The sequence below is a fragment of the Octopus bimaculoides genome, chromosome 9, assembly GCF_001194135.2.
Source record: "Octopus bimaculoides isolate UCB-OBI-ISO-001 chromosome 9, ASM119413v2, whole genome shotgun sequence".
Taxonomy (NCBI): Eukaryota; Metazoa; Mollusca; class Cephalopoda; order Octopoda; family Octopodidae; genus Octopus; species Octopus bimaculoides.
In genome coordinates, this window is record NC_068989.1 from 30175960 (window position 1) to 30191907 (window position 15948).

Consider the following 15948-nt stretch of genomic DNA (forward strand, 5'->3'; position numbering starts at 1 on the left):
GCAATTGAAAAAACCGCATTATTTACGGGATTACCCAATATATAGAATATCAGCATCTTTTCAGACACTGATATTTCAAATAGCCAGCAGGTTTATTAAAAATTAATTATTAGTGATGGAAAAAGACATGACAGAAGTAAATGAACATCCCATAAAACATCGTTTTATGTTATTACCGCCTCCGTAGCAAAGGCAGAGGTATTGTTTTCAGTTGTGTTTGTTTGTTTGTCCATGGACAAAATATCTCAAGAACCGCTGGATGGATTTGGATGAAACTTTCAGGTATGTTTGGCTTTGTGACTGGCACAAACTGATTAGATTTTGGGATTGGTCCAGTACCAGATAAGGATTCTGGATTATTTTTCTGTTTTTTTTTTTTTTTTTACTTAATTTCTGTGAGTGGATGGGTTCATTTTTAGTATTCTCATTTTTAAAATCATCTTCCACTAATTGTTGATAGGACGCTGATGTTGCCTTGGTGGAGGTTTGCGCTCTCTGAGTGCTCTTGTTCTAACTTGTAAAGGTTTATGTATTTTATTAATTGACATTTTTATGTTTCAAGTTCTATATGTGACTGTTTAATCATGCCATGTACAAAAGAAGACTTGGAACTGTCTGAATTTCAAAGAGGCCATATTGTGGGTCATTGTGAAGGTAGACATAGTGTAAAATCACAGAAGACCTTGGGATCCTGCTTTCTACAGTCAATAGAGTGATTGCGCAATTCACTAGAGAGGGGAAGGAGTCCACGTCACTTTGCCCAGATCAACAAGGGCCCTACGACAGGACCCTTCTCTTTGTTAAGAGAAGTGTGGCAGATAATCCTTGTTGCAAGGCCTCTGACATAGCAGAATAAGTTGATGTCAGTTCCAGCTGTCAGGTGTCACCACAAACTTGGTTGCTATGGCAGAGTGATAAGAAAGAATATACTTCTTCAACCAGCCAACACCAAACGGAGAAAAGATTGGACCAGTGAGATGGTGGAGAGGCCACTAGCATTTTGGGACACTGTCATATTCTCTGATGAATCCAGATTTACTGTATTTCTTGACAGTGGTCGAATGTGGGTCTTGATAGTGGTTGAATGTGGGTCTGTAAAAAGATTGCAGCTATTCTGTGATGGTCTGGAGAGCAATTTAGAGCAATGGTTGATCAGAGCTGGTGAAGTGTGAGGGAAATATAAACTCAGATAAATATGTGTCCTCATTGAAGAAAGGACTTTTTCCAATCTTCTCCAGTGGTGAAATGATTAAAGAAGACTCTTTATTTATGGAAGATGGGGCTCCTTGTCACACAGCTAAAAATGACCCAAGATTTGTCGGATGAGAATGGCATTAATAAGTTTCCATGGCCAAACCAGTTACCAGATATGAACCCTATTGAACACCTCTGGAACATAATGAACAGGACATTTCATAAAAAGAGCAAGAAAGCATCTTCAAAGCTAGATCTTTTGAGATTACTGCATGAAACTTGGCAAGAAATTCCACAAGAGAATAATCACCATCTGATCAGTAACATGCCTAATAGGGTCCTTGCATTGAAAAATGCAGCGAGCATTTCTACTAAATATTAAATATTCACATTATAACAATTAATAAATAATTTGCATGTACAATTTAAGATTTAAATAAATTTTAATGACTATAAGGAAGGATGTCTATTTACTTCTGTTATGTCTGTATGTGTGTGTGTGTGTGTATCATCATCATCATCATCATCGTTTAATGTCCGCTTTCCATGCTAGCATGGGTTGGACGATTTGACTGAGGACTGGTGAAACCGGATGGCAACACCAGGCTCCAATCTAAATTTGGCAGAGTTTCTACAGCTGGATACCCTTCCTAATGCCAACCACTCAGAGAGTGTAGTACCACTCAGAGAGAACTGATTAATATATATTATTAATCAGTTCTCAAATTAAGGTTTTCTAACATTCAGGACACCAGGAAAGTGATGAGTTTAGCACATATGTATATGTACCACATACATATCTCCATATATACATATACATTCACAGATGTAGGTTCATGATCCAATCTAAGATCCAATACAGGGAAGGTTCCAGGTATGACATTTGTATAAAAGAAGAACACAAATTTGTTTAAAGATTTACTACAGCTGTTTCAAATGCCTTCTTTATTGATGAATAGTTTGATTATTACAACTACATCATCAAAAAAAATGTTTTCCCTCTCTGTTAGCCATCTTTAAAAAGAGTGAAAACATAGGGAACTTTCTAAATTTAACTGGCTGTGAAGGAAACATGCAGGCAAGAGGTCAGTGGGCAAAAAAAAATCTACAAAGAATTCAATTAAAATTTATTTATGTCTTCAAATTGGTCTGGATAGACAAATGAACAAAGATAAAGAGATGAGAGGAAGACACAGAGAAAAAAGAGATGAGGTGTTGCTGTTGTTTAGTCTCAAGTCAACCCTGATAAGGTAGATTTATGATTTTAAATATTCCACCTGTGAGTTCTTCTGAAAATATTTCACTAAATCTTTGGAAGTTTGTATTGAGAAGTTTGTTTACAGTAACAAGTTTTTCCTATGCTGTAGTATGTATTTATAATTAAATGGGCCGAAAGTTAAGCTTTTTGGACAGAATACAGTGTTAATAATAAGACATTTACATCATAGTAAGAGGAATTGTTTATTGGTTAGATAATTCATATTAAAATAAGTTGAATATTGATTCAATTCCTATTTAAGACACAAAGAAATTCTTTATTGATAAACTGCTAACATTAGTTAAATCTCAACATTTATGCCTATTTACAAATGGAGGTGTAGACTGACATATAGTGGGTGGCGGAGAGAATAATGTTAACAATAAATATCAACTTACCAAAGTTCTTGGTCTATCCTCTTTTCTTCACGGACAAACTCTGTGTAATTTGCATCCACATCATGCCGCTCTTTTCGAATGGGGTGTAGACTGACCGTAAACGAAATTCTACTCAAAACATTCTATAAAAATATCATAATATCTAGTGTAAGAGAAGAGAATTGATGAGGTGATATTCATATCACATGTATAAATATGTATTTGGCATCCTATCAAATTTGTTTAAGCTGTACAACCAAAAAACTGAAGACTTAGCATTGAAGTAGTGATTTTAGGGAAAACACAACTGGTTTCTAGTTGTCACTTCTGGACACTTAAGAGGACATGGATTCAATAATCCACATTAATAAAACACTTATCAATTATAATAGTTCACTACTTAAAACCTTATTTCTAGTTAGATTGGTTGAAACTTAAGAATTTTGTAGGACCACATTACTGACACTTTAGTTGGTATGTCACACTACATTGGCTCTGCAATTCATTTTGTCAGTATGGTGTTTAAATGCAATGAATCTTATCAAGTATTGATAATCAGAGATATTTTAAAGTACTTTTTAAAGGAAGAGGTTAATTGGCTAATTACAGCAAGTGTGTTAAGTCTAATGTATTACAAGTCTTATGTTCAACTTATGCCTCAACTAGTGAATATGTTTAATATGGATCAATCAGCCTTGGCAGTCAACAATTTAGCATTCCTACTTTACACCTGTAAAAATCATTTGTACCAACAATATACAAATGTTAAAAGTTTCTGAAATCTATTTTCTACATAAGATCTAAGTAGCCAAGTGAGTATATGAACTCATAATCTATACTCTCAGTACCTGTGTGAGTATATGAACTTATGAGCTGCATCTTATATGTCTGAGTGAGCAAGTGAATAAGCACACACTCAGTTTTAGACTATTGATTCATGATCCAAAGCTGATAGTCTAAAAACTTATTCACTGAATATACTATTACACATTACTCATAACTCTAGGATACCAATATAGCAGCTTTGAAAATCATTTTTATTTTCGTGTCCAAGGAGAAGAGATATTGTAGTGTGTAGTTTGAACTATTGCAGATTAGTAGTCAGAGGTGAAAAACATGGTCAGAAATAAAATGTTGGTAAAAATGGCTTTAAGTGATGAGAAACAATGATAATAAAAGTAGGAGAGAATTAAGCTCAATGAATACTTTTAGTGTTATAAAATTCCGAAGTTCAAAGGAGCCAATGGCATAAAACTATAACAAATAGATAGAAGAAAACAAATAAATATATCTAAATTAGTAATGATAATAGTTGTTCTAGTAGTAGGAAATAGTAAATTTAAATGTAAAGAAGCAAAAATTTTTAGCCTACCAAAATTTTTTTAGCCGATTCAGCCATCAATGTCTGCCCAGTTTCTGTATTTTTCCGATGTAAGAGCTGTAAGTTTTTAAGATCAGCCTTCAGTTCTTCAACCCTGCGCTTTACAAGGATCATACGTACACGAGTATTCGGTCCAATTACTGGTGGCTGGTTGGTATATTTGCTGCGAGTAGGTTTCTGAGAATGTGTTGCTGCTGCTGCTGGGTAACCACTTTGAGCAGCACCAGGGATGTCTGATAGACCTGCAGATGAAATAATCAAACAAATAGATAATAGAAAAATCAAAAGTAAATTAGACAAAAACTTTTACATTAGTTTTATATCTATCTAACATATTTGTCTATAGAAATATAGGTTGGATGGTTCACGAAATTTGGTCATTTGCATAAAAATTTGAATCAATTGTTTTTTCATATGTGAAGGGATACTGTTCTTATTATAAATCAAGGAAAGGAGGCAATGTTTATACTTTTGTCACTACTTTGGTAAGTGAAATATGTCTGAAATTATCTTCCATACCAGAAAATGAAAATAATATTAGTCATTAATTGTTGTTGTTTTTTTCTCAACACAAAATTATTTCTAAGTTTTTTAATGCTCCATGAATGAAACACTAAGTAATCTATTTTCATTTTGCAATTTACACGGTTTTAAGCTTAACACAATGACAGTAAAAATAATTGAACTTTAAACCATTGTTTTATTAGTTCACTCACTATTTGACAAAACAAGAAAATGATCAATATAATAATATACCAACAGAAAAGCATTTTCAGCTTTAAGCAGATATGAGGGTTCTACCAAAGGTAATGCTAAAGTGAACATAACTTTTTTTATTAACTGACATAGGTTGTTCAAATTGCACGTGTTGGTAGAATAACTCTACCTCTATGGTAAATCTTCCTGTTCTTCATTGCAGGCAAATAATGGGTTCCAAACAGAAGCGGCTTGTCATCATTGAATTCCTGATGAAGGAAGGCTGTATGCTGTTTGGCATTTACAGAAGGTTACAGGCTGTTTTCAAAGATAATACCATGACAAGAGCAATGAGCATAAATGGATGAAGAAGTTTAAAGAAGGGAAGACTAGCAATTAAGACAAACTACATAGTGGAAGACCATCAACTGTGACCACTGATATTAATTGCTAAGAAGTGGATGAATTAATTTACACAATCCACAAGCTTGCTACATGATGATGCAATACAAGATGATATAAGATTTTGGGGGTTGGAAAGTGTATGCAAAGTGGGTGCTAAACAGTTGATACCTGATTTGAAGCAGAGACAGATGAAAGTCTTCTCTGATCTGCTGAAAGTATTTGAAGCCAATGAAGATGTTTTTTTTTTATATCTGATCAGGTGACAAGGAATGAAACAGTTGTATATTTATGATCCAAAACTGAAGATTCCATCTATGGAATGGCCTCACATCTCTTCTCCAAAGTCTAAGAAGTTCAACAACCAGCAATTGGCACAGAAAGTTATGGGGATTGTATACTCTATCCATCCATTCATCATCATCATCATCATCATTTAACGTCCGCTTTCCATGATGGCATGGGTTGGACGGTTTGAGTGAGAACTAGCAAGCTGGGAGGTTGCACCAGGCTCCAATCTAATTTGGCATGGTTTCTACAGCTGGATGCCTTCCTAATGCCAACCAATTTAAGTGTGTAGTGGGTGCTTTTTATGTGCCACTGGCACAGTAGCTAGTGTAGTGGGTGTTTTCTACGTGCCACTGGCATGGTAGCTAGTGTAGTGGGTGTTTTCTGCGTGCCACTGGCATGGTAGCTACTTGAATGATGCCTTTTATGTGCTGCCAGCATGGGTGCCAGTCAGGCAGCACTGGCATTGGCCATGCTTGAATAATGCTTTTTATGTGCCATTGGCACGGGTGCCAGTCAGGCGGCACTGGCATTGGCTACTCTCAAATGGTACTTTTTATGTGCCACCAGCACAGGTGCCAGTCAGGTGGCACTGGCATCGGCCATAATTATGATTTCACTTGGTTCAAGAAATCTTTACAAGCACACCACATGACTCAATAATTGAAGGGTGCTTTTAAATGGGTCAGTTATGTGACACTGGCATTAGTCACGACTACAATCTCACTTGGCTTGCCAGGTCTTCTCAGGCACAGCATATCTCCAAAAGTCTCAGTCACTTGTCATTGCCTCAGTGAAGCCCAATGTTCTAAGATCATGCGTTACCACCTCATCTCATGTTTTCCTGGATCTACCTCTTCCACAGGTCCCCTCCCTTGTTAGGGCATGACACTTCTTCACACAGCTGTCCTCATTATACAGTGCAAATTTAGTGCCCCCTAATTTCTAGCTGTTTAGCCCAATGAGAACAATGGCGATGCAAATGAGGTGAAAGTGGCTGAGAAAAAGTAAGTACAACAGTGCACACATGAATTTTTGCAAAGTGGATTTGAGAGTTGAATTCAATGACAAATGCATCACTTGTGCTGGAGACTATGTTGAGTAAATAACTTTATATAGAAAAAGGGTTATTTTACTAACATGTGCAATTTAAACAATGTATAACAATTAAAAAAACAGTTATGTCCATTTTTGCATTATTTTCAGCTCAAACTTTTTAATTATTGTTGGCCAGTGGGTGTATAAAAATTAGATCAGTTGATCAACTGAACTGCAATCAATAGTATAAAAGTAAGACATTTCCCTTTCTTCATCAGCCTGGTAGTATCTTTCTAAGCAAATGATAAACACTTAGTTTGTCATAGGGATGATAGTTGCTCCACATGACAGATATGAAAACACAATCATGATTAGCAGATCTCATATAATAAAAAAACTCTACCAAAGTGATTCTGTGACTGTATGAAAATAGACAGGATTTACTAAGTTGAAATTATCCTGGAAACACTTAAATCACAATAACAATTTTTTAATTCCATTATACCAAATAGATCACGGCCTTTGTTAGTAATAACAACAATCTGCCTTACTCATGAGTACATACTACAAGGAATTTATAAACTTAAGAATTTCAAATATTTTAAGAAAAATGGGAGGAGTGTTTCAATAATTTTCACAATATAGTTTGTGTGGTTTGTGAATTTAGTTATATAGTCATGATGTTGATGAGAAGGACAACCATGATAATGATTATAATTATCAATTTAGGCACAAAACCAGCAGTTTGGTAGGAAGGTTGAAGTGAAGAGATTATGTAGAAACTACTTTACTCACTCCTCATTGCATAATGAGATAAGCAAGAATCTCAGATCAAACTAAAGCATAGTATGCCTAGAAATGCAACTGGACCTCTTGATTGATTATCTCAGTCCTATTTCTCTTCTAGAAATTTACTGGATCAAACTTTATAATCACAAGTCACAATATTTACTTTTCTGCTTTATCCTTTTCTTTAACTTTTCAAACACAAATTTGCATTTTTCAAGAACAGCTACAAAATTGTATTCCCATGCCATAGTTTAAATATATCTTATTTATCTTGAGCTGAAAATATATTCCCATGCTAGTTTAAAGTATATTCTAATTCTGAAAAAATCTATAAAAATTTAATTCTTTCAAATGATTTCACTAAATCTTAACACATGCAGATGTACAAGGCAGTGTCATAAGATTTGGAAAAAGACACTGAAAAATTTTGTAGGCATTTTTGAAAAGGCACAAGAGTAGAACACAGCTGTGATAGAAACAAAGCCAGTGAATGAATGAATGACTTATTAGATGTAAGACAAAGACAGTTTGTGAGTGATAAAAAGATGCTAGAATTAAGGTTGTGCACATGTGAGAGAATATGATCATTTACTTTTGCAAAGATAAAGAGTCTTGAGAATAATACAAAATAAAAGACAGAGTTTACATATTTCTTTACTGTACATATTTTTTAAAAGGGATCCCAACAAAAAAATTTCAGCCCTTTTAGCAGTCATTTAAACATATGCATTATTATATCACTTCTTTATATTAACAATGAATGAATAGTCATACAGAGATCATAAAAGATATTGAGAGACAGTCAAATTGATAGGGTAAAGGCCTCAAGTAGAAAGACTGAAGTGCTTGTGATCAAGGTACTTATGTCACTAGCTTTGTTCACTAGTAGTTACCTGTTTGCAACAAGTGTTGATTAAAAATGTATCTTGGATTTCATGATCCAAAATGTCCTTCTTTTATTAAGATTGTAGTGAGTGACTTTATGGAGATTTAGTTGTGATTTCAATGTAAAATTACCTGTCTTTCATAATGGCACAGCAATTCAACAAGGTTAGTAAACTAAAGAAAAATTGTTTGCCAGTAGCTTCTGGTGGGCAGTAAATAGAATGAAGGGATTTCTTTATTAAGCATAAGACCTTTGTTAAGCAAGTTAAAGTATTTTATATAATACTACACCTTAACATGATTTCATGTGTTGCAGGCTTGAAATCCAATACTTTATTTACATGTCCATTACAGTTTGCAAATAATTTGCACATAATCTCTTAATAGTCATGAATAGGGAGGTAAATAACTCTAAGTGCCTTCTGAATGTCTGCAATACTTAATATATACATAATGTATCCATAATTTTATTTAATCACCCTTTAATCAAGAATTTGTGTATTGCTATAAGCATGGCACTGGGTCCTTAAGAAAGAAAGTGCATGATCAGAGAAGTACCAGGTGTGGAGTGTCTTATCAAGAAACAAGTTTATGGATTTTCAGAATTTTGATTTTAGTATAATATCACTTTTATCAGGGCAAGAATATCAGCTATTAAATTAAGCACAGTACCTTTTTGTAACTATTGACATTTAATATAGAAACTTATATAATAAGTATCTTATTTCTTTACTGCCCACATAGAGGGGACAAACAAGAACAGACAACGGGATTAAGTTGATTACATCGATCTCAGTGCATAACCGGTACTTAATTTATCGACCCCGAAAGGATGAAAGGCAAAGTCGACCTCTGCGGAATTTGAACTCAGACATAATGGCAGATGAAATACTGCTAAGCATTTCGCCCGGCATGCTAACATTTCTGCCAGCTCGCCACCTTATACTTATAAGATACTTATACTTATAGATACTTATGTAATAAGTATCTATTGACACAATCTATTGATAATTATTATATAATATCCCAGAAATACACATGATAATATGGCCCTTCAAATATGAGAGAAAAACATTTTGGTGCCCACAAAATACTTGGCTTGGTTTTGTTAAAAGTTGTTCCAGCTTTACTGCCTTAGTTTTAATATATAGTCTTTTATATTTTTCTTTTACTTGTTTTAGTCATTTAACTGCACCATGCTGGAGCACCGCCTTGGATATGTACTAAAAGATGGAAAATAACTTCTATATAGCCATAGCGGACAATTTATAAGTAAGCACTATATCTGTAATAAATTGTTAGCAGGCCACTTGACATGTAATTAAAGGATAATGGTATTTAAATGATAGAACAGCTAATACTTGAAATCATATCTGTTGTAAAGTATCTGCTGCAAGAATTTAGATAAGTCAAACACATGTACGTAATGGCAAGTGCTCATAAAAATATATCTTTGAGGTTCATTACATTACTTTTAGTTGGGTATCATACTGGTGATGATGAAAGGAATATTATTTTAATATTGCTATGATAAACTATATATTGAATAAAGTGACAAAAGTATGTTCAATCATTTGAGATCATTTGAATAGTTTCTACTTTGAAGAGCATGCTACCAAAGCAAAAATATTGCATATTAAATACATGCAGCAATATTTCTATTATTCAACAAGCAATTTCCCTGCTAAACAGGAAGTTCATGAAGCACAATAATAGTTAAAAAAACAAAAAGAGCAACTTTCAGGCAAACTGAAGCTAACAGTTTCACTAATAACTTCCTGATATTAAGTTGTTCATTACAATATCATTTTATATCAGTTTTTTAAAACAAACAATGTACTTTTTTAAAAAATTCAGTATTTCTATAAATTATCAAAGAAAGTGATATTTTTATGGTAGGATCTTACATCATGTGCCAAGCAATTAATGTTGAAACAGAAATGGTATTTATTGACAACTAAGTTAACTGAATCAAAGGTACATTGAACATCACAATGACATTATTTCAATATTTTATGAAATTAAAAACCTCTTGAAATGACAGTTTACATTTGTTGAAAGTGTAAATAAAAGAAAACTGATTTAATAACAATTTTTTATGTAGTGTAGAAAATAAGTAAAAATAATACTAGTATACTGTAATTTCTACCTATTTTCTGTTGGTATGGTATTTAGATAGAAATGGTTACAAGTGTATTACTAGCAGATTGGAATCAATTTATACTCCTTCTGTAGATCATGACTTATTATTGATCTTTTGTATTAGATTCTGCAGGTAGACACTTGTATGGAAGGCATGAAGAAAGAAGCTCTAGGAAGATGGAAGTTTAGAGATAAAGGATTAGGTAAAATGTTTAGAGCTGAGACATTATAGACAATAAAAAGTGTGGAGATTGTTGTTGTTTAACTCCAGGTTAGCCTTGACCAAACTGGACTATGAAAGACATTCCAGCTATGATCATCCCATCTTTTTTCCTTTGCACTTGGAACAGAGATCCATATTATTTGACATGTCTTTTTTTAAGTTAGTAGGTATGATTTGAGGTGGATTTATCTGCTATTTCTAGCAAGTGAAACAACTCTCATTGGCTTGAGGAGTATAAGTGAATGCACTGTATAAGTGAAAGAACTACTGTAGTAATAATAAAAATGATAGAAAGAAGATACAATGTGAAGATAAGTGAACTTGTACTAATCAAAAGATCTGCTTTGGCAATGCCAATTAAGATGTTTGTATGCATAAAACTTTCAACCGAGAAATATGAACAATTGCACTCTAATGATGGTTACACTATGACTTATAGACACTCAACAATTGCCCAGAACCAAAATATTTTCTGAACCTTAAGAACAAACCTGCATTTTGGATATAATTTTGGCTATATCATTGATGCGTGTTTGCCAAATGCTGAGCTTCAGAGATTGGGAAGCTAAACATTTGTAGAGTTTGTGAAGATCTTAGATATATGTTTCCCATGAGTAGATAAGATATATTGTGGTATATAGGTATAATAGAACAAAATATGAACAGGTAGCTGCAAGGTATAATGCATTTATATAACATACTGAAGAGAGATCAAAAACATATATGTACTAGTACATAATTCTGAAAAGAAATAGACTCTAAAACCTTTAGAGCAGTAAAAATTAATATTGTTGTTGGTAATAGCTGGTACGAGAGTTACCATTGGTTTTGCACCTAAAAACTTCTAAGGGGCATAAGTGATTTGACAGACTTATTGGCCGAAGGCACAACTTTTCTATAACTGGAAGTTAAAATACAGGTTTGGTTAGTCAGGGTTGTGAAAAAAAAAACCTCAGAACAAAATTCTGCTGGGTGACATCCCTTGTGCACGAGATGAAGTCATCTCTTTTTGACTGATTCCAGTTGCATCTGAAATGGGTCAGCACATGCACAATTTCCATTAACTGGTTGGCAAATAAGGAATTCCATGTTTTCAACATGAATTTCCTCTGGGGAAACTGACTAAACATTTCACTTTTGGAGTTTAAGAAAGTCCCTGGATCAAGTAAGTTCTTCAGGATCCTTGTTCTCTCAGTCAAGTAAGGTTTATGTCATCTACATCCATTAATATATGATCCAGGTTGTTCCAGGAGCTTCCATTTAATTTTCTATGGTGTGCTCTCTTCTTTTAAAAGCCATTTGTAGTTAGCCAAGGATGTAACATTGCACCTCCCTGGGATCTTAAAACAAGGCCTGTGATTGTTTAGATTTCACTTGAAGGCACTCTCTGTAGCCCCTACAGATTTCCATGTCTGTACCCTTGCACTGTTGGTGGTGGTGTTGTTGTTGTTGTTGTTGACTGCAAGACAGAGGTTATATGCCTCCAGTCAATGAGTCTGAAAAGTCACCTATACTGATAAGAACTTTATAGGTGCAAAACCAATGACAGCTTCCTGTCTAGCCATAACCAACAACTAAATTATACATATACATACATATATTAGGTCCTCCAATAAATAATGCAGTGTTTTTCAATTGCATGAACTAAGAGTTAGAGGGGGTTGGGATAAACTAAATGCATCAACTTGCTATAAAATCAGGTAGTAATTTTACCTTGTCCTTATTGTTAGTGTAAGTTTTGAAGAGTGCAGTTCGATTTTAACAGTTAGTTTTTCAAAGCTATAATGGAAGTGACAAAGGAGTATATTTGGCATATTTTGCTTTATGAGTTCAATAAAGGCAACAATGCAACAGAAAGTGTGAGGAGTATTAATGGAGTATATGGGAACAGACAATAAGTGTAAGCCAGTGTCAACAGTGGTTCCAGACATTCCAAACTGGAAACTGGAAGATCTGTAGAGCTCGATGGGGACATCCTGCAAACCCTGGTGGAACAAAATCCCATCGTAACTGTTGAGGAACTAGCAGAAAAGCCTGGATTTGGTCATTCAGCCATTCATCGACACCTACATGCCATTGGAAAAGTCAGAAAATTGGGTCAAGGGGTTCCTCACAGACTTTCTGAGTCTAATTGTGCACAGAGAGTGAATGAGTGCCCTTCTTTGTTGTCACGTCATGAATGAACCTTTTGTGGATTGAATAGTGACTGGTGATGAAAAATGGGTTCTCTATAAAAATGTCAAGAACCAAAGATAGTAGGTAGGGAAAGGAGAAACACTGGCACCCCAGGTTAAAGAAGGTCTTCACCTACATAAGGTGTTGTAATCTGTTTGGTGGAATATGAAAGGTTTAGTCCACTTTGAACTTTTAAACCCAAATTATAACAAAAGAGATCTACTGTGAGCAGCTTGAGAGCTTAAGTGAGTGATAGAAGAAAAATGACCATCTTTGGTTTCGAGACGAAAAGTGTTCTTCCATCAGGAAAATGCTCAGCCACACACAGCAAGGATAACATTCCAAAGGCTGGAGCAGTTTGAATGGGAAACGATGCCCCATCCACCTATTTGCCAGACATTGCTCCATCTGATTATCTGATTATTCCACAGTCTTCAAAATCATTTGGACAGAAAAAATATGAATTCTGTAGATGAGGTCAGAACAGTACTGGAGGAGTATTTTTCATCACAGACAAGTGAATTTTGAAAGAGGATCCTTGCAAATCTACCAGATAGATGGAAGTGCATTGTAGAAAATGAAGGAGAGTATATTTGAGATTAAAAAAGAACTTTGTTTATCTTAATTTAAAAAAAAAATAAAAGAAGTACAAAAAAAACCGCATTATTTATGGGATGATCCAACAGATATATAAATTGTTTGACAGCCAGAAATGTGAGATTTGTAAATTTTCTCCTGAAGAAAAGGTTATTGCCTTTGGATTTCCTTAATAGACTTTACATTGACGAAATGTGGCAATGTCTTTTGAAACAATCAAAGAGATGGATTTGAATGGACTCTTTTCTGGTTATCACTTTGCCCTATATTTTTATATATTTATATTTATATTATTTAAATTTCTTTGCCTTAAATTTTTAGTCACATTTATTATGCACTAATTTAATCCATATATTTTTCTCCCTTTGACTTCACTCATATTTCCCTTTTAGGTTTTATTATCTTTTATTCGTAAATATGTGTATATTTTATACTATTGGGTTTTTCCATTGGATGCCCGGACGTTTTTATATATATTTATGTTCGATTTATGATAATATGGAAATGTTATAAAGTTGTTTTGACCAATTGGAATGTTTATTCATTATACCTTTCAATTTATTTTTCCTTTCATCTCAGTGTTACCTGAGCACTTCCATCTGCGATCCTATTTTTATTCCTTGATTCAACAAAATTACTTTTCAGTTTAATGAAATTATAAAATTGTAAAATTATCTCTGTCTATTCTGTGGACTAACGAGAAGATAATTAATAAAATTTCTGAACAACTCTCAAGATGCCTACATGCATATAAATGTACTTTTGCACAATTCTTGGGGAATGAATTTGAGTAACCATTAACTTAACTTATTTTACTTTAAGGTATGGATGACCTAAGTTTACTTTTAACCTCTCCATTCTTATAAACATCAAGTTGATAAATAACTTGCTTTGTGATCATGAGTGCACCAAACCTCATGTGTGCATAGGCTCACATTTTTGTGGATGCTTGTACTCACACCATGCAGCTTGCTCAAGGGCGTTTATACATCCATACCTGTTAATGGTTATTTTTAATACTTTTCTCACTGATTGCATGTTCATTTCTCTTTATGTCATCTGTGATTTTATTTTTGATCTTCTATATAAATGAAGATATTTCCTCTGTCTGGTTGCTTTTCTCTCTACAAAATGGAAAGTTACACTGCGGAATAGTCATTTTAATGAGTTGCATTTATTTATCACCAGAAGAGAGACATCTGCACCACCGGATGCTCCTGAACCAGTTGTTGAGCGTCCCACCCAAGAGTAATTGATGCTAGATGTGTCAAAACAATTGTCATGATTAATAATAAATTGTTGTATATTCCATATTTTGTCTTTCATTTGCTGTATATATATATATATATATATATATATATATATACACATGCACATATGTAAATACACACACACACACACACACACACACACACACACACACACACATATATATATATACACACACGCATATATATATATGTATATATATATATATATATATACATATATACAAGGTGATTCAAAAGTCGCCATACATAGGAACAACTATTTTTATAAGAAACAGTTTATAAAAACAGTTTTTTTTTATTTAACGGGCTTTACATGGTTACCATTGTTTTGAATACACATTGCAGTACGTTTACCCCACTCATTGTAAACTTGTAATAGCACATCTGGTGATATGTGTGCAAATGAGTTGGTGATGCATTCCTTCAAATGATTTATGTCTTTTATCTTTCCCCGATACACCATGCCTTTCAAATGCCCCCAAATATAAAAATAAAGAGGGGTCAGATCAGGGGATCTTATAAACTGTTTTGTATAAAAAAAAAAAATTTTCCTATGTATGGAGACTTTTGAATCATATATATATATATATATATATATATATATGCATACATACACACACACATTTATATATATTTATTTATATATAAACACACACACACACACATATATACATATCATAGGAAACCAGGAAAGATCTGGAAGATGCAAGCTCATAATGATTTGGCATAGATGGATACATTCAAAGTTGAGGTAGAAAAGAATTTGAGTTCTTAGTGTTGATTTGCCTGAAATAGGGCAAAATTCATGGTATCACTGGTGAAAATGTCATGAGTGATAGAAAGGAGAGTGCAGGTAGTACTTTACCATAGCATCTGTGACAATCGCTTATTAAATGCATATATGTGTATGTATATGTGTATATGCATATATATATATATATATATCACTGCAGAGATGCTCAAAATATCTGGCAGTGTTGGCTATAGCCTAGTCACCCGTATTACGAACCAGGTGATACACGAAGGAGTCATACCCAATGACTGGTGTAGCAGCATCATAGTCAACTGCTACAAAGGTAAAGGTGACGCTTTAGATACAAATAATTACAGAGGCATCAAGCTGTTAGATCAGGTTATGAAAGTTACAGAGAGGGTCATAGCCCAACTAATTAGGGAGTGAATCAATTTAGATGAGATGCAGTTTGGGTTCGTGCCAGGTAAAAGCACTACTG

The 15948-nt window shown here is 33.9% G+C and overlaps 1 protein-coding gene across 12 annotated transcripts in view; it reads right to left on the bottom strand.

Moving 5' to 3' along the window:
- The window catches only part of LOC106875847 (coiled-coil domain-containing protein AGAP005037), an 877187-nt gene that overhangs the window by 197093 nt on the left and 664146 nt on the right, over positions 1-15948 (bottom strand). For all 12 annotated transcript variants that reach the window (XM_052970540.1, XM_052970539.1, XM_052970538.1 and 9 more), the window contains 2 exons: positions 4202-4452; positions 2851-2972 (listed from right to left, as the gene is read on the bottom strand). In XM_052970540.1, the coding sequence (XP_052826500.1) occupies positions 2851-2972; positions 4202-4452 (373 nt within the window). The remainder of the gene's footprint in view (positions 1-2850; positions 2973-4201; positions 4453-15948) is intronic.